This window comes from Podarcis erhardii (assembly GCF_964252035.2).
Source record: "Podarcis erhardii genome assembly, chromosome: 3".
In the NCBI taxonomy this organism is placed as follows: domain Eukaryota; kingdom Metazoa; phylum Chordata; class Lepidosauria; order Squamata; family Lacertidae; genus Podarcis; species Podarcis erhardii.
The window spans coordinates 121,955,618-121,982,622 of record NC_138507.1 but is presented as its reverse complement, the minus strand read 5'-3'; the positions used below and the strand labels follow the sequence as shown (position 1 = coordinate 121,982,622).

Below are 27,005 nucleotides of genomic sequence, written 5' to 3'. Positions count from 1 at the left end.
GAATCCCTGCGACGGGGTGAGCTCCCGTCGCTCGGTCCCACCTCCTATCAACCTAGCAGTTCGAAAGCACACCAGTGCAAGTAGAAAAAGAGGTACCACTGCAGCGGGAAGGTAAATGGCGTTTCCGTGCGCTCTGGCTCCCATCTCGGTGTCCTGTTGTGCCAGAAGCGGTTTAGTCCTGCTGGCCACATGACTTGGAAAGCTGTCTGCAGACAAACACTGGCTCCCTCAGCCTGAAAGCAAGATGAGTGCTGCAACCCCATAGTCAACTTTAACTGGACTTAACCATCTAGGGGTCCTTTCCCTTTTACCTTTACCTTGCAGTTCTGATCACCACGCCTCAAAAAGGATATTGTAGAGTCAATTGGAAGAATTTCAGAAAAGGGCAACCAGAAGGATCAAGGGTTTGGAGTGACTCCAAAGTTTGCAGCATTTAGGACTTTTTAGTTTGGAGAAAAGGCAACATGATAGGAGTTCATAAAATTATTCGTGGCATGGAGAAAGTGGATAGAGGAAAGTTTTTCTCACTCTCTCTCATCGCATCAGAACTCACGGATATCCAATGAAGTTGAATTTTGGAAGGTTCAGGACAGATGTAAGAAAGGACTCCTTCATGCAATACAGTGTTAAACTGTGGAACTCTCTGCCACAGGAGGCAGTGAATAAGACAATGGAGGGAAGAAGAGAGGCAAGAGCGACAAAGGGAGGATGTGGCCAAGCGCATTTGCCCAAACTTGTGTTTTGGATCAGTTGGGGGGTGAAGACCAACAAATCAAGGCAAAAACTGCACAGGGCAGGCAGGTTTGAAAGAATCGTGGGTTTCTCTCTGGTTTCTCCCAGGTTTATGTTAGTTTCACTAACAGACACACACTTTAATATGTTCATTTTTTTTCTGCATATACTTTCTGCAAAATTCAGAGAGGTGTGGATTGGGACAGGCAGTCTGTGTTTCGGTGGGCTGGTTGCTTTGGAAGGTGCAAATTCGGAAAGTTGGCCTTTAAAAGAGAACCGAACCAAATTCTTCCCCCATCCTTAGCTTGGGCTCGAAGAAGCCCACAAGAAGACCTGAGCACAACAGCAGCACTCTCTCCCCTGGCAATTCCCAGCTAGTCGTATTCAGACACATACATAGCAGAATTTATAGGTTGTTTTGTGTGTGTTTTTGGAGGAGGGTGGAAGGATCCCAATTATCAATCTATGCTCTGATCCAGTTCCATCCCTAACACTTCTGCCTCTAATCCTGTAAGAGCAATAAGAAGGGGTTGCTGGATGAGGCCAATGGCCCACCTAGTCCAGCCTCCCGTTCTCACAGTAGCCAGCCGCACGCCTCTGGAAAACCAGCCAGCAGGATTCGAGCACAAGACGCCTCTCCCCAAACAGCTGAAGGGGATGGAGGGGCTTGCAGTTGCTCCCTGAGAAGGAAAAGGCACTCTGCTTATGGTCAGAGGATCTCTCGCCCCGCTGCACGCTTGCTGTTGTGGGGGTGGCTAAGCTGGGACTCAGACCCAGCTGGGCAGGGCTTGAGAGGAGAGTGAAATTGATGGAAATCGGGAGGGGGAAATTCAGCATGCGGCCCTTTCTCCCCACCCGGCTGGGAATATTCAGATCTGGGCATCTCAGTTATGCAACTCTCTGCTCCAGATATGGAGGTTTAATTGGGAGGAGGCATCTGGTTGGTGCCCAAAATAAACAGAGCTGTGAAAACTGGGTGAGAAGGGATGAATTTCTCTCTTTTTCTTTCTCTCTTTCTCTTCTGCCTCCTCATCTTGCTCTCCAGCACAACGGCTGTCCTGTGTTGGTTGTACACACCCATCCTTCACTGGGAGATCCCATGTAACAGTCTAGAATGAAATATTTGTCCTGGCTCATGTCTGTACCTCTAACCAGCCTTCCTCCAACCTGGGTGCCCTCCAGCTGCGTGGGACCACAACTCCCATCAGCCCTAGCTAGAGAGGCTTTCAACCCCTATCATGTTGTTGTTGTTGTTGTTGTTTAGTCGTGCCCGTCTCTTCGCGACCCCCTGGACCAGAGCACGCCAGGCACTCCTGTCTTCCACTGCCTCCCACAGTTTGGTCAAACTCATGCTGGTCGCTTCGAGAACACTGTCCCACCATCTCGTCCTCTGCCGTCCCCTTCTCCTTGTGCCCTCCATCTTTCCCAACATCAGGGTCTTTTCCAGGGAGTCTTCTCTTCTCATGAGGTGGCCAAAGTCTTGGAGCCTCAGCTTCAGGATCTGTCCTTCCAGTGAGCACTCAGGGCTGATTTCCTTCAGAATGGAGAGGTTTGATCTTCTTGCAGTCCATGGGACTCTCAAGAGTCTCCTCCAGCACCAGAATTCAAAAGCATCCATTCTGTGTTGTAGACAGTCCTGTGGGGTTTGGGGGAAGGGCACTATATACAATTATGCAGACTTGTGGGGAGAGCAGGAGCTGATTTGGACTAAAGTTACAGTGTCAGGGGAGGGGACTTCAGCCCTCCCCACTATGACATTTATATTTTCTGAATTCCCCCTCTTTGGTGGCCTTTTGAAGCTTTCTAAGCAAGCAACCACCGCATCTTGTGGCAGAGAGTTCCGCAAGTTATCCATGCTTTTCTATACTGTTGTAGCACGCCTGAGGCAACCCCGCCATGTGTGAGATGAGTGGTGGAAAAAGTACCAAAAGGTTGCATGCTCTTATTCTGAAGATATGGAAATAGGAGATTAGAAACCTCATGCTTGCCAATGGCAAAAGAGGACGGTCCTTTCTGAGATACGTGAAATATATGGGGGGGGGGTATATTTGTGAGTTCCAATACAATCTGATCTAATCTGTACCTGCCAGGGGAATTTGGATTTGGTTACCTCCCAGCTTTCACACTTCCCAAATGTTGCAACATAGTTCTTGGCTCAAAAGGAACTACCAAGAATGTGTGTTTTGAGACAGAATATGTTTCGAAAGATATATTTTGATAAACAAGCCCTGTTTTAAGTACACATTCAAGTGCAAATTTTAATGCAGCATTGAATGGAAAGGAATGGATCGATGAGTGAGCACATGCAAGGGTGATTTGACCTGGAAATATTCTGTTCTGAATGTTCTGGAAAATTCATATCCAAATGATTGATTTTGGAGCATTTGTGCCCCTACTCTTCAGGCGAAAAGGCTCCTGGAGTAGCTTACATACAGACAGTTAAAACAAGGCAGTTCTTTCCTGCATGCTTACAGCGTGAAAGGCATGACATAAAAGGAAAAGGGGAAGAGGAGGGAAGAGGAGCAAAAGTAAACTTGAGAGCCACTTTTTAAAGTTAGGTAGGAAATAATGACTATCTAGAATAGAAGCAGATCAAGGGGTACCTGATGCAGCTGGTCTTTCACATTTCACGTTTCATGAATGTCTACAAATAGCTCAATATAACAAAAGATTTCAGCCACTGAGCTGTTTGTTTTTCTGATCAAAAGTGTTGCTGACATCTTCTGCATCCCATGGGGGGGGGTGAAGACAAACATGAGCAACATCAACCTCTAAATTCACAGCTGAGAAAACTGCAGAGCGGGGGTGGGGAGAGTGAAAGTGTAAACGGCGCTTGAGCTGAATATGAGTCAACATTGTGATGCAGCAGCAAAAATACCGTATTTTTCGTCCTATAGGGCGCACCGGCCCATAGGACGCACCTCGTTTTTTGGGGTGGGGAATGAATAAAAAAAAATTAATCCCCCCCCCCAGCCGCGGCTGCCGCCCCAAGCCTTGCACACGCCTGCCCGAAGCACGGGGCACCCTCCAGAGGGCTCCGCGTGCTTCGGGCTGCAGGCTGCCGCCCCAAGCCTCGCGCGCCCGGCGGTACCTCCCGCCGGGCATGCAAGGCTTGCAGACACTCACCCGAAGCACGGGGAGCCCTCCGGAGGCATACTATATGCCAATATTTGGATACAATATACAGCTTAAAGAATGGGAAAGGTTGTGGAATGAAAGGATAAAATGTACTGCCTGTAACGCTTTGAAAGAGAATATGGTGAAAATGATGTATCGATGGTATATTACACCAGTGAAATTAGCTACAATGTATAAGACAAATAATAAATGTTGGAAATGTAAAGAAAAAGAAGGAACATTTTATCCTATGTGGTGGGAATGTAATAAAGTAAAGAACTTCTGGGAAATGATATATAATGAGATGAAAAAGATGTTGAAATATACATTCTTAAAAAAAACCAGAAGCATTTTTACTTGGTATTATAGGCCAAGACATTAATAGGCAAGATGTTAAATTGTTTTTATATACAGTGGTGCCCCGCAAGACAAACGCCTCACAAGACGGAAAACCCGCTAGACGAAAGGGTTTTCCGTTTTGGAGGCGCTTTGCAAAACGAATTTCCCTATGGGCTTGCTTCGCAAGACAAAATGTCTTGCGAGTTCCTGCGGGGGTTTTCCCCTCCCCCCCTTTTCCTAAGCCGCTAAACCGCTTATCAGCTGATCCGCTAAAAGCCGCTAAACCGCTAATAGTGCTAATCCGCTAAGCTGTCAATGGGCTTGCTTCGCAAGAACAAAAAACCGCTATACAAAGAGCCTCACAGAATGGATTAATTTCGTCTTGCGAGGCACCACTGTACAACAACAGTGGCAAGAGTATTGTTAGCCCAGAAATGGAAGCAAGAAGAAAGAAGAATGGCAGGCGAAATTAATGGACTACGCAGAATTTGATAAAATGACAGGAAGGATTCGAAACCTGCGGGACCAGAGATTTACAGAAGACTGGAAGAAGTATATGAACTATTTGAAGAGCAACTGTAAAGAACAAATTACGCTAGTAGGACTACAAAAAGTTTTGTAAGGAGAATTATGTGAAGTGTTACAAAGTAGAAAAAATAGAGATATTGGTTATGAGTTTGAAATGTAATAGGGAAGATAAGAAATGCATACTAAGAGATTAGATTGGAAATTTTTCAGACAGGATTGATGGAAGTCAAAAAGATTGAATAAGATGTAAGAGTAGGTTTAATTAATGTTGAAAATGGTATGTTAAAAAACTAATAAAAATTGTATTTCTTAAAAAAGAAAGATATTGGCAAGCTGGAAGGTGTGCAGAGGAGGGCAACCAAGATGATCAAGGGTCTGGAAACTAAGCCTGATGAGGAATGGTTGAAGGAGCTGGATATGTTTAGCCTGGAAAAGAGGAGACTGAGAGGAGATATGAGAGCCATCTTCAAATATCTCAAGGGCTGTCATATGGAGGATGAAGCAAGCTTGTTTTCTGCTGCACTGGAGGGTAGGACTCGAACCCATGGCTTCGAGGAATGAGATTCCGACTAAACATCTGGAAGAACCGACTCCCTTAGAAAGTGGCGGACTCTCCTTGATTGTAGGATTTAAACAGAGGTTGGGTGGTCCTGTGTCAGGGATTTTGTGATTCCTGCATCTCAGCGGGTTGGACTAGATGACCCTCAGCGTCCCTTCAACTCTACAATTCTGAGGTTCTATGAAACTTAGCCAGGCTGCAGATTAGGATGAAAGCTTTTAGGGGAGATGAAGGTGATACATCAAGGCAACGTTCCCTATGGCACATGGACATCCTTCGTCCGTTATCTGTACAAACAGGTTCTGCAGCTTTTCAAAACCAGACAGAAACCTGCAAAACGTGCAGGCGAAGTGGAATGTGTGCCAGAAACAACGATGACTCTTTTTTACGCAATTTTTTTTCTCAGTCTGAAGTGGAACAAACCCCCAATCTCCTCTGTGCTTCCAGAGTTACACAAAAACTCAGAATGGCACACAGTCAAAATTCCTAAGACACCGGGGGGTGGAAATTCCCGGATGCCGCTGATAAGGTTACCAGTGGCTGGCAGCCACAATATTTATGCTCTTCCTTCTCTGTTGGAGGCAGACCCTACCTGCCTGCGGACTGTCTCGCCAGAGTGGTGCACGCTCTAGTTATCTCCCGCTTGGACTACTGCAATGAGCTCTACGTGGGGCTACCTTTGAAGGTGACCCAGAAACTGCAATTCATCCAGAATGCGGCAGCTAGACTGGTGACTGGGAGCGGCTGCCGAGACCATATAACACCAGTCTTGAAAGACCTACATTGGCTCCCAATACGCTTCTGAGCACAATTCAAAGTGTTGGTGCTGACCTTTAAAGTCCTAAACGGCCTTGGCCCAGTATCCCTGAAGGAGCATCTCCACTCCCATTGTTCAGTCCGGACACAGAGATCCAGCGCTGAGGGCCTTCTGGCGGTTCCCTCATTGCGAGAAGTGAGGTTACAGGGAACCAGGCAGAGGGCCTTCTCGGTGGTGGCTCCCGCCCTGTGGAAATAAGCATCTATCTTACCTTTAAAAGACATCTGAAGGCAGCCCTGTTTAGGGAAGTTTTTAATATTTTATGCTGTATTGTTTTAAACACTCGATTGGGAGCCGCCCAGAGTAGCTGAGGAAACTCAGCCAGATGGGCGGGGTATAAATAAGAAATCATTATTATTGTATGCCTCTCAGGACCAGTTGCTGGGATTCACAAGTGACGAGAAAACGCTGGTGGACTCAGGTCGGCTTGTGGGCTTTTCCTTTTGGTTGGACACCGTGAGAATTAAGTGTTGGACAGGTTAAAGGAACAACTTATTCATGTGGCGCATAGTTAAGCTGTGGAACTCCCTGTCACATCAGGCAGTGATGGCCACCAACTTAGATGGTTTTGAAAGAGATTAAGGCAAATCCATAGAGGAGAGGCTACCAGGCATGATGGTCATGTTCTGCCTCTACAGTTGGAAGCAGCAATACGGCTGAATAGCAGTGAATGGAAAGCACAGGAGGGGAGAGTTGGTCTTGTGTTCAGATCCTGCTCACAAGTTTCATTTGGGGGCATCTGGCTGGCTGCTGTGAGAACAGGGATGCAGGACGAGGTGGGCCATTGGCCTGATCCAGCAACGCTCTTCTTATGTTCTTAGTAAAAATCAATGTGGATCCTAAAAACACTGGAAGTGAAAGCTGGACCATCAAGAAGGCTGATTGCTGAAGAATTGATGCTTATGAATTATGGTGCTGGAGGAGACTCTTGAGAGTCCCATGGACTGCAAGAAGATCCAACCTCTCCATTCTGAAGGAAATCAGCCCTGAGTGCTCCCTGGAAGGATAGATCCTGAAGCTGAGGCTCTAAGACTTTGGCCACCTCATGAGAAGAGAAGACTCCCTGGAAAAGACTCTGATGTTGGGAAAGATGGAGGGCACAAGGAGAAGGGGACGACGGAGGACGAGATGGATGGACAGTGTTCTCGAAGCTACGGACATGAGTTTGACCAAACTGCGGGAGGCAGTGGAAGACAGGAGTGCCTGGCGTGCTCTGGTCCAGGGGGTCACGAAGAGTCAGACACGCCTAAATGACTAAAGAACAACAACAAACATACCTTGCTCTGACATGTCGCCCCCTCCTTTCTCTTCTCACTAGATCCCTAAGGTGCCTCCAGACTGTCACAATTTTGTGGGAGGGATCTGAGTTGGAAATTGAGGCATTTAAAGTAGAACAAAGCAGCCTTGTTGCTCTAGCACAACAAACCCACCTTTCTGGGAAACCAAACAGAACCCCCCCCCCCAAAAAATAAGCTTTTTCTGTTTGGAAAATGGGGAAATTCACTTTAAAGTGTGGGTTGCCTAACTGCTCAATGAGAAGATGTTGTCGTCTTCTTTGGCGATCCCTCGTAGCTGAGTAAGATTGTCTTCCATGAAGCGGTGAATCGTGACCTGCACATACGCAGACGTGCAGTCGCGGGTTGCGTTTGCTTCAGGATGCGAACGGGGCTCCGGAACGGATCCCGTTCTCATCCTGAGGTAGGATCATAGAATCATAGAATCATAGAGTTGGAAGAGACCACAAGGGCCATCGAGTCCAACTGTATTCTGCTCTGGTCAGACCTCACCTGGAGTACTGTGTCCAGTTCTGGGCACCACAGTTCAAGAAGGACACTGACAAACTGGAACGGATCCAGAGGAGGGCAACCAAAATGGTCAAAGGCCTGGAAACGATGCCTTATGAGGAACGGCTAAGGGAGCTGGGCATGTTTAGCCTGGAGAAGAGGAGGTTAAGGGGTGATATGATAGCCATGTTCAAATATATAAAATATATAAAAGGATGTCACATAGAGGAGGGAGAAAGGTTGCTTTCTGCTGCTCCAGAGAAGCGGACACGGAGCAATGGCTCCAAACTACAAGAAAGAAGATTCCACCTAAACATGAGGAAGAACTTCCTGACAGTAAGAGCTGTTTGACAGTGGAATTTGCTGCCCAGGAGTGTGGTGGAGTCTCCTTCTTTGGAGGTCTTTAAGCAGAGGCTTGACAACCATATGTCAGGAGTGCTCTGATGGTGTTTCCTGCTTGGCAGGGGGTTGGACTCGATGGCCCTTGTGGTCTCTTCCAGCTCTATGATTCTATGATTCTAATAATAATAATAATAATAATAATAATAATAATAATAATAATAGATGATTAGACTAATTCATGGAGGAGGAGAGGGCTATTGATGGCTGCTACTCACAATGGCTATGCACTGCCTCCGCAACTGGTGCCTGCAGTGCTTCTGAATACCAGTTCATGGGAAGTGCCGGAGGAGAAAATGTCCTTGTGCTTGGGTCCTGCTTGCCAGTTTCGCACAGGCATCTGGTCGGCCACTGTGAGAACAGGATGCTGGACTAGATGGGCCGTTGGCCTGATCCTGTAGACTGTTCTTACGTTCCTGTGAAGGCTGGAGCCGCGACCAACACCCCCCCCCCCAGCCCTTTGAAGATTCCTTTCCCTACCCTTCAAGGCAAATTCTTTCAGCTAAGCCAGAGGCCTGCGCAATCTTCCATCTAAGAACGGAAGAGAATTTGGAGGGCCGTATAACTATAATTATATATACTTCCAGGCAGCAATTAAGCAGCTCCGTTCTGAGAAATAAAAGCCTTACGGCATCCTAACTGAGCCCATGGGCTGTGGGGAACTGGGGTGAGGTGCCGAGAGAATCCTAACACACCCCCCCCCCCCCGTGCTGAGCAATTTAGGATATCTCAGTGCTTTGCAGCAGACAGAGGCAGCCTGTAATTAAAGCCGGGACAAGCTTTTGCATCAAAAGGCACCCAAACCATGCAGCAAACCAAGAGAAAGAAAACCTTTCCCTTGGGGAACACATTTTTGAAGTAAGACGAGAGTGCTCTCTCGCGCTCATGTCCTGCTTGAGGCTTTTCTTGAGGGTATCTGACCGGCGGCCATGAGAACAAAATAATGGACTTTAGTTTAAAGTCCAGATCAAGTGATGTGATCGTTCCTCTTTATTCTGCCATGGTATACCTAAAGGAGCGTCTCCACCCCCATCATTCAGCCTGGACACGGTGGTCCAACGCCGAGGGCCTTCTGGCGGTTCCCTCCCTGCGAGAAGGGAGGTTACAGGGAACCAGGCAGAGGGCCTTCTCGGTAGTGGCACCCGCCCTGTGGAACACCCTCCCACCAGATGTCAAGGCAATAAGCATCTACAGTGGTATACCGGGGGTTAAGAACTTAATTCGTTCCGGAGGTCCGTTCTTAACCTGAGGTACCACTTTAGCTAACGGGGTCTCCACACCACCGGAGCACAATTTCTGTTCTCATCCTGAAGCAAAGTTTTTAACCTGAGGTACTATGTCCGGGTTAGCGGAGACTGTAACCTGAAGTGTCTGTAACCTGAAGCGTCTGTAACCCGAGGTACCACTGTATCTTACTTTTAAACGACATCTGAAGGCAGCCCTGTTTAGGGAAGTTTTTAATGTTTGATGTTTTATCGTGTTTTTAATCTTCTGTTGGGAGTCTCCCAGAGTGGATGAGATATAAATAACAAATTACTATTATTATTATTATTATTATTATTATTATTATTATACCCCACCTGGAGTTGTGTCCAGTTCTGGGCACCCCAGTTTAAGAAGTCTACTGGCAACCCTTTTCTTAAGAGCCAGTGTGGTGTAGTGGTTAAGAGCGGTAGTCTCGTAATCTGGTGAACTGGGTTCGCGTCTCCGCTCCTCCACATGCAGCTGCTGGGTGACCTTGGGCCAGTCACACTTCTCTGAAGTCTCTCAGCCCCACTCACCTCACAGAGTGTTTGTTGTGGGGCAGGAAGGGAAAGGAGGTTGTGAGCCACTTTGAGACTCCTGAAGGGGAGTGATAAAGCGGGATATCAAATCCAAACTCTTCTTCTCTTCTTAAACTAAAGAGACCCATATGCTGCCACCTTTCTCCATAGGCGAGTCGTTCCTTCCTCTTGATCTTTCCAGTATCCTGAACCTTTTTCAACTCTGCACTGAGCACAGAGAGGGATGGATGAAAATAGGCGAAAACTTCAGCTCTGCTCAGTTTCTCAGGTTCCAGCTCTGCGGTTTCACATCTGTTTATAGCAGCTCCAAAGAGACCCAGGCGTCTCAACCCCACAGCTCCTCCCAGCCCTCCAGGCTTTCATTCACTGATCTGTGCCTTTTCAGTGAGTCTCCCAGGAAACCGATTGCTCCTCTCCCTGCTTCTTAGCTGCAACGGGCTCTGTGTGGGATGGAGGTGGTGACATTTTTCTGTTCCTTGTCGTTCAGACCGGTGGTAATGTGACGGAGCGTGATTAATGACGTCCATCAGGCTTTGGGGGAAATTGCTCCAGGTGCTTCTTTCGCATGGATAATGTGAGTGTGATGGCCTGGGATTCCGATTCAGAGGCTGAACCGGAGGAATCCCAGCCTGCACAGGAGTCCCCGCCTCCAGGGCCGGCTGATCTGGGGCAGGGCCTTGATTCTGAAGCGCCTGCACCTGTGCCGGATCCTCAGGAGCAGGCACCAGGTGATCCCACTCTGGCTCCAGAGGTGGTTGAGGACTCGGTGCCTGCAGGTGAGTCTCCCCCTGGGCCCAGTAACCCTTCAGCCTCTCCTGAACTGCAGAGGCTCAGGGCAGAGAGGCGAAGGGAACTGGTTTCTCCCAGGAGGAATGCTCGCCTTAAGGCCAAGAGAGGCAGGTCTCCTGGGGGCCGGGGCCGCCCCTGGCCTCAGAGAAGATAAAGGCCAGTCAGCCCAGTCCCAGGTTGCGGGAGCAACGTCAATGAAGAGCTGTTTCGGCCAGCATCCAGTCCTGTTCCTCCAGTGTTCCTGTCCCCACCCGGCTTCCTGCTTCGGACCTCGCCCCGCTCCTTCGGAACTGTTTCCAGGCTGTTGACCCAGGACCGGACTTTGACTACGCCAACGGTAACCTTCCCCCCGGGACCAGCACAGTGAGGCTGCCTTGGTACTCCATCAGACTTCGTACTCGTTGGACTGTATGCCTGATGATCGCCTTCCAAAGCAGCTGCTCTATTCCGAACTTAAAAATGGAAAGCTTAATGCTGGTGGTCAACAAAAGAGGTTCAAAGACTCTCTCAAGGCAAATCTTTAAAAATGTAGTATAAACACCGACAAATGGGATACCCTGGCCTGTGAGCACTCCAGTTGGAGAACAGCCTTCACCAAAGGTGTCCTGGGCTTTGAAGACACTCAAATTCAGGAGAAACATGCTAAGAGGAAGGTGTTAGTTTCTGTTTCCCTCACTGAGCAGCTGCTGCAGTCACAGGACTGTGTTTACAGTTTCCACAGAGTCCAGATATTGTTGGATTCTCACGGGAAAGGGAGACTGGATGTGACGTTCACTGGTTTCCTGTTTCTTTGTTCTGTCATTTAATTGTTGGAGTTTCTCTCTGCTCTCACAGAGGCAAGATGTACATTTGTGTGTTCTCGCTATAGCTTAGAAATAAAGCATAGCAATGTAGCACCATACCTGCTTCATCCTTTCGTTTGCGGACACTGGGATTTTACTCTGCTGCGCTCAAGGCAAGATGAGCCGTATCAGCTCGAGGGCCGGAGCTGAATAAACTAACAGAAGGTACGCTTGGCAAATCCACACCGTGATCAACTCCCGCCCGGAAACCTATGTCCCCACTGTGGAAGGACGTGTGGATCCAGAATTGGCCCCCACAGTCACTTACGGACTCATTGTTAAAACCGTGTTTATGTTTTGTTTTTTTTAAAAAAAAATAATTTTTATTCAATTTTTAAAACACATAATTAAAAGACAAACACATCACAAAACACAAACATAAACAAATAAAACATAAATAAATTCATAGTCTTATTTTCTTGTAACTTCTTTCAATCGACTTCCCCATACCTCCCTTTCGCTGCATCCTTATTTTAGAAAGAATTTTTTTTAGCAACCCTTTAGTCAGTTTATCCATTTAGTTCCCTTCATTAGATTCCCATAAATTTATTGGTTACAGCTGTAATTCTCTGCTTCTTACCCCTTGACATCTTAACACTCATCCATTTTACAACAGTTTTTAAGATATATTTTAAATTTCTTCCAGTCTTCTTCCACTGCCTCTTTCCCCTGGTCACGAATTCTGCCGGTCATCTCTGCCAGTCCCATGAAGTCAATCACCTCTATCTGCCATTCTTCCAGAGTAGGTAGTTCTTGCATCTTCCAATACTTTGCCAGAAGAATTCTTGCTGCAGTAGTAGCATACATAAAGAAAATCCTATCCTTCTTTGGCACCAATTGGCCAACCATGCCCAGGAGAAAAGCCTCTGGTTTCTTAGTAAATGTCCATTTAAGGACTTTCTTAATTTCATTATAGATCATTTCCCAGAATGCTTTCACCCTCGGGCAGGTCCACCATAGGTGATAGAAGGTACCTTCATTCTCATTACATTTCCAACATTTATTATTGGGCAAATGATAAATTTTTGCAAGCTTGACTGGGGTCATGTACCACCTGTAGATCATTTTCATTATATTCTCTTTTAAGGCATTACATGCCGTGAACTTAACACCAGTGGTCCATAACTGTTCCCAGTCAGCAAACATAATGTCATGACCGATATCCTGTGCCCATTTAATCATAGCTGATTTCACCGTTTCCTCCTGTGTATTCCATTTAAGCAGCAAATTATACATTCTTGACAGATTCTTAGTATTGGGTTCTAACAGTTCCGTTTCTAACTTTGACCTCTCCTTCTGAAATCCTATTTTCCTGTCCTCTTTAAATGTCTCATTTATCTGGTGGTAATGCAGCCAATCTCGAACTTTGGACTTTAGTTTTTCATAACTCTGAAGCTTAACCCTTTCACCTTCATATTCTAAGATTTCACAATATTTTGGCCATTTAGAATCCATATTAAGTTTTTTCACCCCCTTGGTTAAAACCGTGTTTATGGAAGACAATCTTACTTGACTACGAGTGATCGCAGAAGAATAGGAAGAGGAAGAGGAGGAGGGGGAGGAGGAGGAGGAGGAGGCGGAGGAGGAAGAAGAAGAAGAAGAAGAAGAAGAAGAAGAAGACTCAGTCAGACTCTTGGTCCATCCAGCCCAGTTTTGCCCCCAAATCTTTCATTGCAGAGATTTGATTTCTAGCGAGAACTGAACCAGGGGCCTCTTTCAGACAATTGGGAGGCCATGTGCTATAAAAATCAAGTCAGTAAATACTTTTTGTCACAACCCTGTAAGGCAGAGCAGGATTGTGATTCTTGCCCTAGTCCTTGAACGAAGTGCTGATCCAGAATTCTGTACCACACTTTCCTCTGTGCCACATGTGGGCTGGTTCCCTTTTAAAAAATGTAAAGACAAGGCATGTAGTCAGCTGAATGTAAATTTGTCCCTACACACACACACACACACAAATTATTCTAAAGGTGGAATGAATTTTGTAAATGTTGAAATACTGGAGGAGGGGAGTGACTAGGTGACATCTCCAGTTTCTAGCCAATCAGAACTGTGCTGAGCCATAAACTGGCATAATGATGCCTTCCAGTTCCAGCCAATCAACTGTGTGAACAGCCAGAAGCTGACTTAGTGACATCTCCAGTTTCCGGCCAATCGGCACCGTGCACAGCCAGAAGCTGCTGTAAACACACAGAATCTGTTTCCACTGAGCTCAGCCCAGGAGACAATATTGCACATATAATCAAAACACAACAAAGGCATTTCCACAGCAGACTCCAATGCTGTCCTTCTTGCATGTCCACAACACATTTTTATTGTTAGCCGACCTGAGATTATCACTGAAGAGCTGCCTCAAAAGCCACGAAATAAATGGCAGAAAATGCTTAGGCTGTCACCAAAACACAACCCCCAGGATCTTTGGAGATGGAAAGCAAGGAGAGGTGGGGCATAGCACCTTATAGCCACAGTTTGCAATGTTGTGTTGGGTAAACTGTGGTTGGCTGTTACTGCATTTTAATATTTTATAATAATAGTAGTAATAATTTAATAGCAGAGACATCACCTTGCCAACAAAGGTCCGTATAGTTAAAGCTATGGTTTTCCCAGTAGTGATGTAGGGAAGTGAGAGCTAGACCATAAAAAAGGCTGATTGCCAAAGATTGGATGCTTTTGAATTCTGGTGCTGGAGGAGACTCTTGAGAGTCCCATGGACTGCAAGAAGATCAAACCTCTCCATTCTGAAGGAAATCAGCCCTGAGTGCTCACTGGAAGGACAGATCCTGAAGCTGAGGCTCCAAGACTTTGGCCACCTCACGAGAAGAGAAGACTCCCTGGAAAAGACCCTGATGTTGGGAAAGATGGAGGGCACAAGGAGAAGGGGACGACGGAGGACGAGATGGTGGGACAGTGTTCTCGAAGCTACCAGCATGAGTTTGACCAAACTGCAGGAGGCAGTGGAAGACAGGAGTGCCTGGCGTGCTCTGGTCCAAGGGGTCACGAAGATTCGGACACGACTAAACGACTAAACAACAACAACACCCTGCCCATCTGGCTGGGTTTCCCCAGCCACATTTTATTAATGTGGATCTTACTGCGTTGTGTTTCTGTGTTGTGAGCTCCTCTGCTACAGAGAGCAGAGGACCCATGCAGCTTTGCAATATACACAAGCTCAGAGCTTGGCGAATGTGGGTCAACCCCCACCTCCCTTCTTAGCACTATTCCTTTTCTTGGCTCTCGGATTCCTTCATCCCAGCAAAAGGCAGGCATCACCCATTTGCACCCGTCTTGGAGGCAACCGTAGTATCACGCTGCCCCAGTGAAAGCTGCGAAGGCTGCAGTTTATTCATATGTCGCAGCATGCTAGATGAACAGCCAGCTCTGTCTCCATGGGAAGGGGTTGCGAGAAGGGGGGGGGGGACGACGCCTATTACTCTCATGCATCACTCATTCGTAAATCTCTGTCCCTGGTAGGAGGATAGCGGAAGGGATGAGGTCAGCCCACTCCTCAGTGGGGCCATTAATGCAGCGAGTCTGTTCTCAGTCATTCAGGATTTGGCCCGCTGTCAAATGATATGTTATTTCTCTCTCCTCCCTCTCTCTTTCTTTGCAACACGTAAGATATAATAACAGTGAACCGGAGTAACTTCAAAGCAGGTGGACCAAGTGTAACTTTCAATAAGAGCCTAAGAATTTAAAAAGAGGTATGCAGGATCAGGCCAAGGTGATTGCAACTCAAAAATCGAGGAAGGATAATGTAATTTCTTGTATTCTTTTTATTTGCTCCATATATATATTTGCTCCAAAATATATATATATATAAAACCATCCAATTAACATATCCAATTATAATCCAATTAAAATGAGAAACTAAAATAAAAAAGACCAAATTATAAGCCAAAGTATAATTGTTGACTTTTCCCTCCCAAATATATTTTAACCTTCTGGTGAATGGGAACAACAACAACATACAAATTAGAGCTACTCTTTGATTTCTTGATGAGAGGTGATGTGATGGACATCTTCAAACATTTCAAGGGCTGTCACATGGAAAAAGGAACAAGCTTGTTTTCTGCTGCTCTGGAGGCGAGGACTCGAACCCATGGTTTCAAGTTACAAGGAGATTCTGACTCAACATCAGGAAGAACTTTGTCATCTTGTGAACCACCCTGAGATCTTCGGATGAAGAGCGGTATACAAATTTAATAAATAAATAAGAACTTTCTGAGGGTAAGAGCGGTGGACTCTCCTCCATTGGAGATTTTAAAGCAAAAGTTGGACGGCCATCAGTCATGGACATTTCCTGCATCTAAGGCGATTGGACTAGATTACCCTCCTGACTCGCCAATCCTGTGATTCTTGTGCAGATACCAAATGAATTAAATTTGTAGAGAAGGCACTAGGAAATGAATTTCAGAACTTTCTGCTGGATCGTGCTCTAACCACTCATGTTGGAGAAACTTCACTCACTCAATCATTCACATCTTTCCTTGGCTTCCAAAATCCCGCCTCTGACCTGTTAAAGAGTTCTACGTAGGGTTGAAAAGAATTCATTTCAAATGAAAGTCATCTGCCACCTCCCTCGCCTAAATTTTTTTCCAGTTCCTCGCCCCCCTCCCCTCCCACATTTCTAAAATAGCGCATCAAGCAGAATCTGAAAGATGTCTACATAAATAAAGGGTATGTCCAGGTAGAACTGAAACAACAACAACAACAACAAAAGAGTTTAGGACTTGCCGATCAGAAGGTCGGCAGTTCGAATCCCCACGACGGGGTGAGCTCCCGTTGCTCGGTCCCTGCTCCTGCCAACCTAGCAGTTCAAAAGCACATCAAAGTACAAGTAGATAAATAGGTACCGCTCCAGCGGGAAGGTAAACGGCGTTTCCGTGCGCTGCTCTGGTTCGCCAGAAGTGGCTTAGTCACGCTGGCCACATGACCCGGAAGCTGTATGCCGGCTCCCTCGGCCAATAAAGCGAGATGAGCGCCGCAACCCCAGAGTCAGCCACGACTGGACCTAATGGTCAGGGGTCCCTTTACCTTTAAAATGCTATAAGGAAGGTGCCGGTGTCATACGTTAACATCACAGGAGGGGAGAGGCCTCTATCCTGGCTCAGATTCCTCCTGATCGGCAGGGAGTAGCATGCATGCCTGAGTTAGGCTACCAGATGGAGAGTTGGAATTGGCAGGGAGCTGCGGGTGGCAGCAGGCTGGGGGAGCCAGCCAGCTCCATCTCCCCCAGGAAGCGCCTGTACTTGTGAGAATCACACTCTCTGCAGATCAAATGTCTCTCCTCTCCCAGGGTGGAAAGCTCAGGCTGCGTTTGCACGGCTCTGTCGCCTCCTCCTGCCCAGTTGGGGCACCAGCAAGGCACGCTTCCTACTCCGGGCAGAGCTCTTGCGCCTTGGACAGCTGAGTGTCCTGGCAGGAATTCAACCGGTGCAGCTTTCCCCAACTCTGAAAAACGCGCCGGCAGGGAATGTTTCCTATTGTGCTGGTCCCAGGGGAAGGGTACCGTAGGCGTAGTCAAAGTCCGGTCCTGGGTCACTAGCCTGGAAACAGTCCACAAGGAGCGGGGCGAGGTCCGAAGCTGGAAGCCGGGCGGGAACAGGAACACTGGAGAGTCAGGTCTGGGTCCGGGCAGGAAACAGGCACTCAACAACGACGTTGCTCCCGCAACCTGGGACCAGGCTGACTGGCCTTTATCTTCTCTGAGGCCAGGGGCGGCCCCGGCCCCTAGGAGACCCACCTCTCTTGGCCTTAAGGCGAGCACTCCTCCTGGGAGCAACCAGTTCCCTTCGCCTCTCTGCCCTGAGCCTCTGCAGTTCAGGAGAGGCTGAAGGGTTACTGGGCCCAGGGGGAGACTCACCTGCAGGCACTGAGTCCTCAACCACCTCCGGAGCCAGAGTGGAATCACCTGGTGCCTGCTCCTGAGGATCCGGCACAGGTGCAGGCGCTTCAGAATCAAGGCCCTGCCCCAGCTCAGCCGGCCCTGGAGGCGGGGACTCCTGTGCAGGCTGGGATTCCTCTGGTTCAGCCTCTGAATCGGAATCCCAGGCCATCACACCTATGTTCCTTGGATTGAATTTGTACAACATTCACACATGCACATGGAGGGGGAGACTAGCCTAAGGGCAATAGCATGGGGGGAACCCTTAGTTTTCGGAGACATGCAGTGCTTCTTCCTCTGTTGGAATCATAGAATTGTAGATTTGGAACGGGCCACAAGGGTCACCTAGACCAACTCCCTGCAATGCAGGAACCTTTTGCTAGTATGAGACTCGAACCCATGGCCTGGAGATTAAGAGTCTCATGCTCTACTGACTGAGCTAACCCTCCCCACTCTGCGTAGCATGAGGCTTATTTTTGTGGGAATGTTCAGGGATGCAGGAGAGGATATATTGTTTGGTTATAGGCTTTCCAACTTGTGTTAACAAGTTCACAATTTTAGCAGAGTAACATTCCCCTTTTTAAACTGGCAGCGGATGCGTTTGCTCAGGCTCGCTAAAGCCTCTATAATAACTGTTCTGGTATTTTCCCCTTATTCCCTCATCAAAGATAAGACACGACACAGTCTTCTATAAAAGACTGGTAGCCAAGAGAGCATCTTAGGCTAAGCAGATGTTGCTTCTTTGATGCATGTAGTCATAGAGAGAGAGATGGCTGCCCTGCCCTGTGCTTCTGTCGTTACCTGCACAGGTGAGGCCACGCCCACCTCTAGTCACATGCAGAGGAAGTCTGTCCCAGCCCAGAAGGAAACAGGAAGTTTACCTGCTGGCTGGACAAACATTCCTCCCCATGTGTAAACATGTTCACTCTAGGAATGTTGTACTTGACTGCTCTTGTGTTTCACATCCCACAATTTTGGGGCTTGCTCCCTTCCAGGCAGGCTTTACCATGGGAGATGGGTAACCTCAGGGCATTTCTGCATAGGATGGACCTGATTGTTCAGATGAGCCTCCTCCATGGGGAGACAGGGGGCTCCTCTGGGGTTTATTGTTATGTTATTGTTATTGTTATTTGTCCTCCAGGGAGCTCAAGGTCATGGTTCTCTCCCAGTATGTTTCTGAGCACAATTCAAAGTGTTGGTGCTGACCTTTAAAGCCCTAAACGGCCTCGGCCCAGTATACCTGAAGGAGCATCTCCACCTCCATCGTTCTGCCAGGACACTGAGGTCCAGCTCTGATGGCCTTCTGGCGGTTCCCTCACTGTGAGAAGCCAAGTTACAGGGAACCAGGCAGAGGGCCTTCTCGGTGGTGGCGCCCGCCCTGTGGAACTCCCTCCCACCAGATGTCAAAGAGAAAAATAACTACCAAACTTTTCGAAGACATTTGAAGGCAGCCCTGTTTAGGGAAGCTTTTAATGTTTAATAGGTTATTGTATTTTAGTGTTTTGTTGGAAGCCGCCCAGAGTGGCTGGGGGGACCCAGCCAGATGGGCGGGGCATAAATAAATTATTATTATTATTATTATTATTATTATTATTATTATTATTATTATTGGCTTTAGATACCTATGAGGTCCATAAATTACCATATAGCATATATTCAACACAAAAAACAGCGGCAATTTGTTGTTGACAAAGGACAGCTGGGCATATAAAGGGCCCCATTACCCTCAGGAGCTTAGAGCCTCATCCAGCCTAAATCCAGCCCTGGACAGGGGGTGCACCCACAGATTACAGGAATGATAGGTGGTCCCCCTGGTATGTGGACAGGCTGGCAGAACACTTCCTTTGCATGCAGGTGGTGCCAGTCTAAACCCCCAACATCTGTGATTTGAAAGAACCTGGTGCAAAGGATGTCTCTTGGCCTGAGATTCTGGAGAGCATCTGCCGGTCTATTAGGGTCAGCTGGACATACCGTATTTTTTGCTCTATAAGACTCACTTTTTCCCTCCTAAAAAGTAAGGGGAAATGTGTGTGCGTCTTATGGAGCGAATGCAGGCTGCGCAGCTATCCCAGAAGCCAGAACAGCAAGAGGGATTGCTGTTTTCACTGCGCAACGATCCCTCTTGCTGTTCTGGCTTATGAGATTCAGAGTCCCCCCCCCCCCTTATTTTCCTCCTCCAAAAACTAGTTGCGTCTTGTGGTCTGGTGCGTCTTATAGAGCGAAAAATACGGTATAAAGGGCCCCATTACCTTCAGGAGCTTAGGGCCTCATCAAGCCTAAATCTGGCCCTACAATTCCTAGGGTTTTTATATGATCTGAGCTGCTTTCTGCCTGACCCCTCTCCTCTCGCCTCTTGTCTCTCCAGGGAGTGATGTTCTGGCTTTAGCTACCCCACTGCCGCCACCGCCGCTCCTCAAAATGATGTCCGGACTGCCGGAGGCGCTGAGCCGGCTGAGGGCGAACTCTCTGCGCAGCTGCTTCAGCCTGGCGGGGCCCTCGGAGTCCACCATGGTGGCCGTGCCCATCGACATCGACAAGGACGAAGTCCGGATCCTCAAGGTCTGCTTCCACAGCAACAGCTTCAACATGGGGAAGAACTTCAAGCTGGTGAAATGTACCGTCATGACTGAGATCAGGGTGAGACTGTCACGGGGGAAAAAGGCTTTTGGGGGGCTCAGCCTAAGATTGGAGGGCGGCAGCGGTGATGGGGAGGCAACTTACTTGTTTGTGTTTATTGATTTATTATTAATAACGATAACAATAATAATTTATTTATACCTCACCCATCTGGCTGAGTTTCCCCAGCCACTCTGGGTGGCTTCCAATAGAGTGTTAAAAACAGTACAGCATTAAATATTAAAAACTTCCCTAAACAGGGCTGCCTTCAGATGTCTTTTAAAGATAAGATAGCTGCTTATTTCCTTCACATCTGAAGGGAGGGCGTTCCAAAGGGCAGGTGCCACCACCGAGAAGGCCCTCTGCCTGGTTGCCTGTAACTTGGCTTCTCACAATGAGGGAACCTCTAGAAGGCTCTCGGCACTGGACCTCAGTGTCCGGGCTGAACAATGGGGGTGGAGACGCTCCTTCAGGTATACAGGACCGAGGCTGTTTAGGGCTTTAAAGGTCAACACCAACACTTTGAATTTTGCTCGGAAACGTACTGGGAGCCAATGCAGATCTCTCAGGACCGGTGTTATGTGGTCTCAGTGGCCGCTCCCAGTCACCAGTCTAGCTGCCGCATTCTGCATTAGTTATAGTTTCCGGGTCACCTTCAAAGGTAGCCCCATGTAGGGCGCATGGCAGTAGTCCAAGCAGGAGATAACCAGAGTATGCACCACTCTGGCGAGACAGTCCGTGGGCAGGTAGGGTCTTATCCTGCGTACCATATGAGCCCTTCTCCTGCACTCCCTGGCCTCCTATTGTCTCTCTCCTGTGCATTGTAACATTTAAGACGAGTTAAAACTCAGGCACAGCGTGGCATAGTGGTTAGAGAGGACGTGGGAGAGTCCCGGGTTCAAATCCCTACTCACTGGGTGACATTTCTGCAGTCAAGTGGAGGAGGGGGGAGACTATATGGTCAAGCACCCTGTGATCCCCGGAGGAAGGGTGCTATAGAAATTTAATAAATCAATAAAGGCCTGCCACTTTGAGCACCCTTAAAAAGGGATAGAAAAGCAATAAAGAAAGAAACAGCTAAAATGAAATGAAAGCAGCTCATGACCGGTATATAACCGCTCCTTATTTACACTTTATTTACACCAAACCTTAGATCCGGCATCCCCACCCTTCGGCCCGCCAGATGTTTCGGACTACAATTCCCATCATCCCTGACCACTGGTCCTGTTAGCTAGGGATCATGGGAGTTGTAGGCCAAAACATCTGGAGGGCTGCAGGTTGGGGATGCCGGCCTTAGAGGTTAAAACAAAATTCTCCAGAATAAGGTTTCCTTTAACTGCCCCTACCCCGACCTATCCAATTACAGTAGTGCCTCGCAAGACGAAATTAATCCGTTCCGCGAGTCTCTTCGTCTAGCGGTTTTTTCATCTTGCGAAGCAAGCCCATTGACGGCTTAGCGGATTAGCGCTATTAGCGGCTTAGCGGCTTTTAGCGGCTTTTAGCGGCTTAGCGGCTTAGCGGATCAGCTGATAAGCGGCTTAGCGGCTTAGAAAAAGGGGGGGGGGAAAACCCTACAGGAACTCGCAAGACATTTCGTCTTGCGAAGCAAGCCCATAGGGAAATTCGTTTTGCGAAGCGCCTCCAAAACGGAAAACCCTTTCGTCTAGCGGGTTTTCCGTCTTGCGAGGCGTTCGACTTGCGGGGCACCACTGTACTGTTGTTTAATAGGGGCTGGGTTCTTCCTGGCGATGCTCAAATATCCATAATCTGTTTTTGCGTTCCCTGAGGAAAGTCTTAATTCTCCAAAATCTCAACATGCAGAGAAGGGCTCGTTACATGTCCCCGAATGTCAAGCGCCACGGGCCCAGGAGGATCATCTAAGGCGGTTTGCATAAGTGGGAACCCGCAGATGGGCATCTGAAAACATCTTGCGCATAAGAAGTACATGACAGAACATTCCCAGAGCATATGGACCAGCGAGGCCACATTTCCCTTGTAGCAAAAACAAGCAGCAGGTTTTTTTAAAAAAGAACACAGTTTCCTCCTTTTTATAGCAATCTAGCGTCCTTTAAGTCTCAATCTAATTAATATATATATACACACACACATTTTTATTTTTATTTTTAACATCATTTACAACAATCACATAACATAACTTCTTATCTTATACAATAATTTAGTCTTCCATCAACACCACTGATGCTTTTCCGTTCTTTATCACTTATTCTGCATTTCTTAATTTCTCTATTGTTGTTGTTTAGTCGTTTAATCGTGTCCGCCTCTTTGTGATCCCATGGACCAGAGCATGCCAGGCACTCCTGTCTTCCACTGCCTCCCGCAGTTTGGTCAAACTCATGCTGGTAGCTTCGAGAACACTGTCCAAGCATCTCGTCCTCTGTCGTCCCCTTCTCCTTGTGCCCTCCATCTTTCCCAACATCAGGGTCTTTTCCAGGGAGTCTTCTCTTCTCATGAGGTGGCCAAAGTCTTAGAGCCTCAGCTTCACGATCTGTCCTTCCAAGTGAGCACTCAGGGCTGATTTCCTTCAGAATGGAGAGGTTTGATCTTCTTGCAGTCCATGGGACTCTCAAGAGTCTCCTCCAGCACCAGAATTCAAAAGCATCAATTCTTCGGCGATCAGCCTTCTTCATGGTCCAGCTCTCACTTCCATACATCACTACTGGGAAAACCATAGCTTTAACTATACGGACCTTTGTTGGCAAGGTGATGTCTCTGTTTTTTAGGATGCTGTCTAGGTTTGTCATTGCTTTTCTCCCAAGAAACAGACGTCTTTTAATTTTGTGACTGCTGTCCCCATCTGCAGTGATCATGGAGCCCAAGAAAGTAAAATCTGTCACTGCTTCCATTTCTTCCCCTTCTATTTGCCAGGAGGTGATGGGACCAGTGGCCATGATCTTTGCCACAGCAAGGCAGTGATCCATGAAGGGGATCTCTGTTACTCTTAATTCTCATTAACTAATAATTCTCCTCACAATCTTTCTTGCAATATTTCAAATAATCATCCTTACAAAACTTCTTGCAATCCTACTAGCGTAATTTGTTCATTACAATTACTTTTCAAATAGTTCTCATATTTACTCCAGTCTTCTAAGAATCTCTGGTCCCGCAGGTTTCGAATCCTTCCTGTTAATTTATCCAATTCTGCATAGTCCATCAGTTTCATCCGCCATTCTTCTTTCGTCGGTAATTCTTCTTGTTTCCATTTTTGTGCCAGTTATATTCTTGCTGACGTCATTGCATATAAAAACAACTTACAATCTTGTCTATTAATATCATCTCCTACAATGCCAAGGAAAAGTGCTTCTGGTTTCGTAATAAATGTATATTTCAACATCTTTTTCTTCTCATTATATATCATTTCCCAGAAGTTTTTCACTTTTTTACATTCCTACCACATGTGATAAAAAGTTCCTTCCTTTTCTTTACATTTCCAACATTTATTATTTGTTTTATATATTTTAGCTAATTTCACAGGGGTAATATACCACCTATACATCATTTTCATCACATTTTCTTTCAAAGCACTGCATGCAGTAAATTCTAATCCTTCTTTCCACAGTTTTTCCCAATCTTTTAGCTGTATATTATACCCAAAATCTCTGGCCCAATGTATCATAACCGACTTTACCTCTTCATCTCTCAAGTGCCATTCAAGCAGCAATTTATACATTTTAGACAAAATTTTATACTTATTATTTAATGCATCTGTTTCAAATTTTGATTAAGTCTCAATCTAATCTTTGGGGTGGGGCGAATTGCTTCTAAAGCACAATTTCGTCAAAATGACTGGGTCCCCCCCCCCCCGGAATCTGATTTCTCCAATTTGCACAAGATCGCCACAACTTTTTTCTTTTCTCCCTCCCCTTCGTCCTGCACACACACACACACACACACACACACACACACACCTGGCCTTTCCTGCTTTCTCACTGCAACTCTGTTCTGCAGGAAGTGATCAAGTCGATCCTACAGAGCGGGAGGATTGGTCCGGACATCCAGCTTGCCGAGTGCTACGGATTACGCCTGAAGCACGTGAAATCGGACGAGATCCACTGGCTGCACCCGGACCTGACAGTGGGGGAAGTCCAGGAGAAGTATGAGTCTCTGCACATTGAAGCCGAGTGGAGGTAGGAAGTCACTGACCGTGGCTGGATGGAGCTGATGGGAGTTGTAGTCCAAAATTGGGTGGAGCTGATGGGAGTTGTAGTCCAAAAGGGGCTGTGTTTGTTGGAGCTGATGGGAGTTTTAGTCCAAAAGGGGCTGTGTTTGTTGGAGCAAATGGGAGTTGTAGTCCAAAAGGGGCTGTGTTGGCTGGAGCCGATGGGAGTTGTAGTCCAAAATTGGCTGGAGCTGATGGGAGTTGTAGTTCAAAAGGGGCTGTGTTTGTTGGAGCTGATGGGAGTTGTAGTCCAAAAGGGGCTGCGTTGGCTGGAGCCGATGGGAGTTGTAGTCCAAAATTGGCTGGAGCTGATGGGAGTTGTAGTTCAAAAGGGGCTGTGTTTGTTGGAGCTGATGGGAGTTGTAGTCCAAAAGGGGCTGCGTTGGCTGGAGCGGATGGGAGTTGTAGTCCAAAAGGGGCTGGAGCTGATGGGAGTTGTAGTCCAAAATTGGCTGGAGCTGATGGGAGTTGTAGTTCAAAAGGGGCTGTGTTTGTTGGAGCTGGTGGGAGTTGTAGTCCAAAAGGGGCTGCGTTGGCTGGAGCGGATGGGAGTTGTAGTCCAAAAGGGGCTGGAGCTGATGGGAGTTGTAGTCCAAAATTGGCTGGAGCTGATGGGAGTTGTAGTCCAAAAGGGGCTGCGTTGGCTGGGGCTGATGGGAGTTGTAGTCCAAAAGGGGCTGTGTTGGCTGGAGCTGATGGGAGTTGTAGTCCAAAAGGAGCTGTGTTGGCTGGAGCTAATGGGAGTTGTAGTCCAAAAGGGGCTGCGTTGGCTGGAGCAAAATAAATAGCAAGAACAGGCAGATGTCAGTGTAGCACTCAAAACGGAGAGGTGTGGCACTCAATTTTGAAGCGTATCCCTCCAAACGGAGTACGTTCGGCTTCCGAAGAACGTTCGCAAACTGGAACACTTACTTCCAGGTTTGCAGTGTTTGGATTCCAAGTTGTTTGAGTACCAAGGCGTTTGAGAACCAAGGTACCACTGTACTGCAATCTCTGGGGACCGGTGAGTTCCAAAGATACGATCCTGCCATCAAAACCGGAGAGAGGTGTGGAGATGCTGGATGTGATCTTCAGGCAGGTGAAGCGATGGGTATCGTAAGATAAACTGTCCTGTCCTTTTAAGGTACGACCTCCAGATCCGCTACCTCCCGGAGGACTACGTAGAACGCTTCCAAGAGGACCGGACGACGCTCCTGTACTTCTACCAGCAGGTTGGAGACCTTGCGTTTATCCCGGGCGCAGCTGTGTTGAGCCGTGTGGCGCTGTGCTCTCCTTTTCCATCTAGGCGAAAGGGTGGTAGGTCTGCCATAGATCAGCTGCTTGGCATGAAGAAGGCTGGTGGTTCAATCCCCGGCGTCTCCAGGTATGGCTGGGAAAGACTCGATCCTGAAATCCTGGAGACCTACCTGCCAGCAGGACAGTACTGAGGTAGAATCATAGAACTGTGGGGACCCCTGAAGGACATCTAGTCCAACCCCCTGCAATGCAGGAATCTGTTGCCCAACGTGGGATTCGAACCCACGACCGTGAGGTTAAGAGTCTTCTGCTGAGCATCTTCCTGCATGAAGCATCTTCCTATGCGCCAGTGTACATTGAATTTGATGTGTTTCTCAGCGTCTTAAGGGAAACCATTCTTCTGCTGCAACAACAACAACAACAACAACAACAACAACAATAATAATAATAATAATAATAATAATAATAATAATAATAATAATAATTTATTTATACCCCGCCTATCTGGCTGAGTTTCCCCAGCCACTCTGGGCAGCTTCCAATCAAGCATTAAAAACAATGCAGTATTAAATATTAAAAACTTCCCTAAACAGGGTTGCCTTCAGATGTCTTTTAAAGAGAAGATAGCTGCTTATTTCCTTCACATCTGAAGGGAGGGCGTTCCCCAGGGCGGGTGCCACCACCGAGAAGGCCCTCTGCTTGGTTCCCTGTAATTTGGCCTCTCACAATGAGGGAACCGCCCGAAGGCCCTTGACGCTAGACCTCCATGTCTGGGCTGAACGATGGGGGTGGAGACGCTCCTTCAGATATACTGGACTGAGGCCGTTAAGGGCTTTCAAGGTCAGCATCAACACTTTTAATTGTGCTCGGAAACGTACTGGAAGCCAATGTAGGTCTTTCAGGACCGGTGTTATGTGGTCCCAGTGGCCGCTCCCAGTCACCAGTCTGGCTGCCGCATTCTGGATTAATTGCATTTTCTGGGTCACCTTCAAAGGTAGCCCCACGTAGAGCTCATTGCTATAGTCCAAGCGGGAGATAACTAGAGCATGCACCACTCTGGCAAGACAGTCCGCAGGCAGGCAGGGTCTCATCCTGCGTACCAAATGGATCTGGTAGACAGCTGCCCTGGACCCAGAATTGACCTGTGCCTCCATGGACAGCTGTGAGTCCAAAATGACTCCCAGGCTGCACACCTGGTCCTTCAGGGGCACAGTGACCCCATTCAGGACCAGGGTGTGGATGGAGTGCAAGGATGGAAGTGAAACCAGGTGCTTTTCGGCACCTGAGAAGGGGAACCCCAAAAGGGGATTCCCCCCCCCTGCAGGCAAAGTAAAGCCCCTTTGCACAGTCCAAGCATACCTTGTGCAGCGGAAATGTCTGGTATGTCGTGCCTGTGGCCGAA

At 47.5% G+C, this 27,005-nt stretch overlaps 1 protein-coding gene across 5 annotated transcripts in view; it reads left to right on the top strand.

Moving 5' to 3' along the window:
• PTK2B (protein tyrosine kinase 2 beta) overlaps positions 1-27,005 on the top strand; it is a 113,936-nt gene that overhangs the window by 30,677 nt on the left and 56,254 nt on the right. For all 5 annotated transcript variants that reach the window (XM_081854571.1, XM_081854573.1, XM_081854572.1 and 2 more), the window contains 3 exons: positions 19,940-20,211; positions 24,157-24,335; positions 25,491-25,578. In XM_081854571.1, the coding sequence (XP_081710697.1) occupies positions 19,993-20,211; positions 24,157-24,335; positions 25,491-25,578 (486 nt within the window). In that variant the 5' untranslated portion in view covers positions 19,940-19,992. The remainder of the gene's footprint in view (positions 1-19,939; positions 20,212-24,156; positions 24,336-25,490; positions 25,579-27,005) is intronic.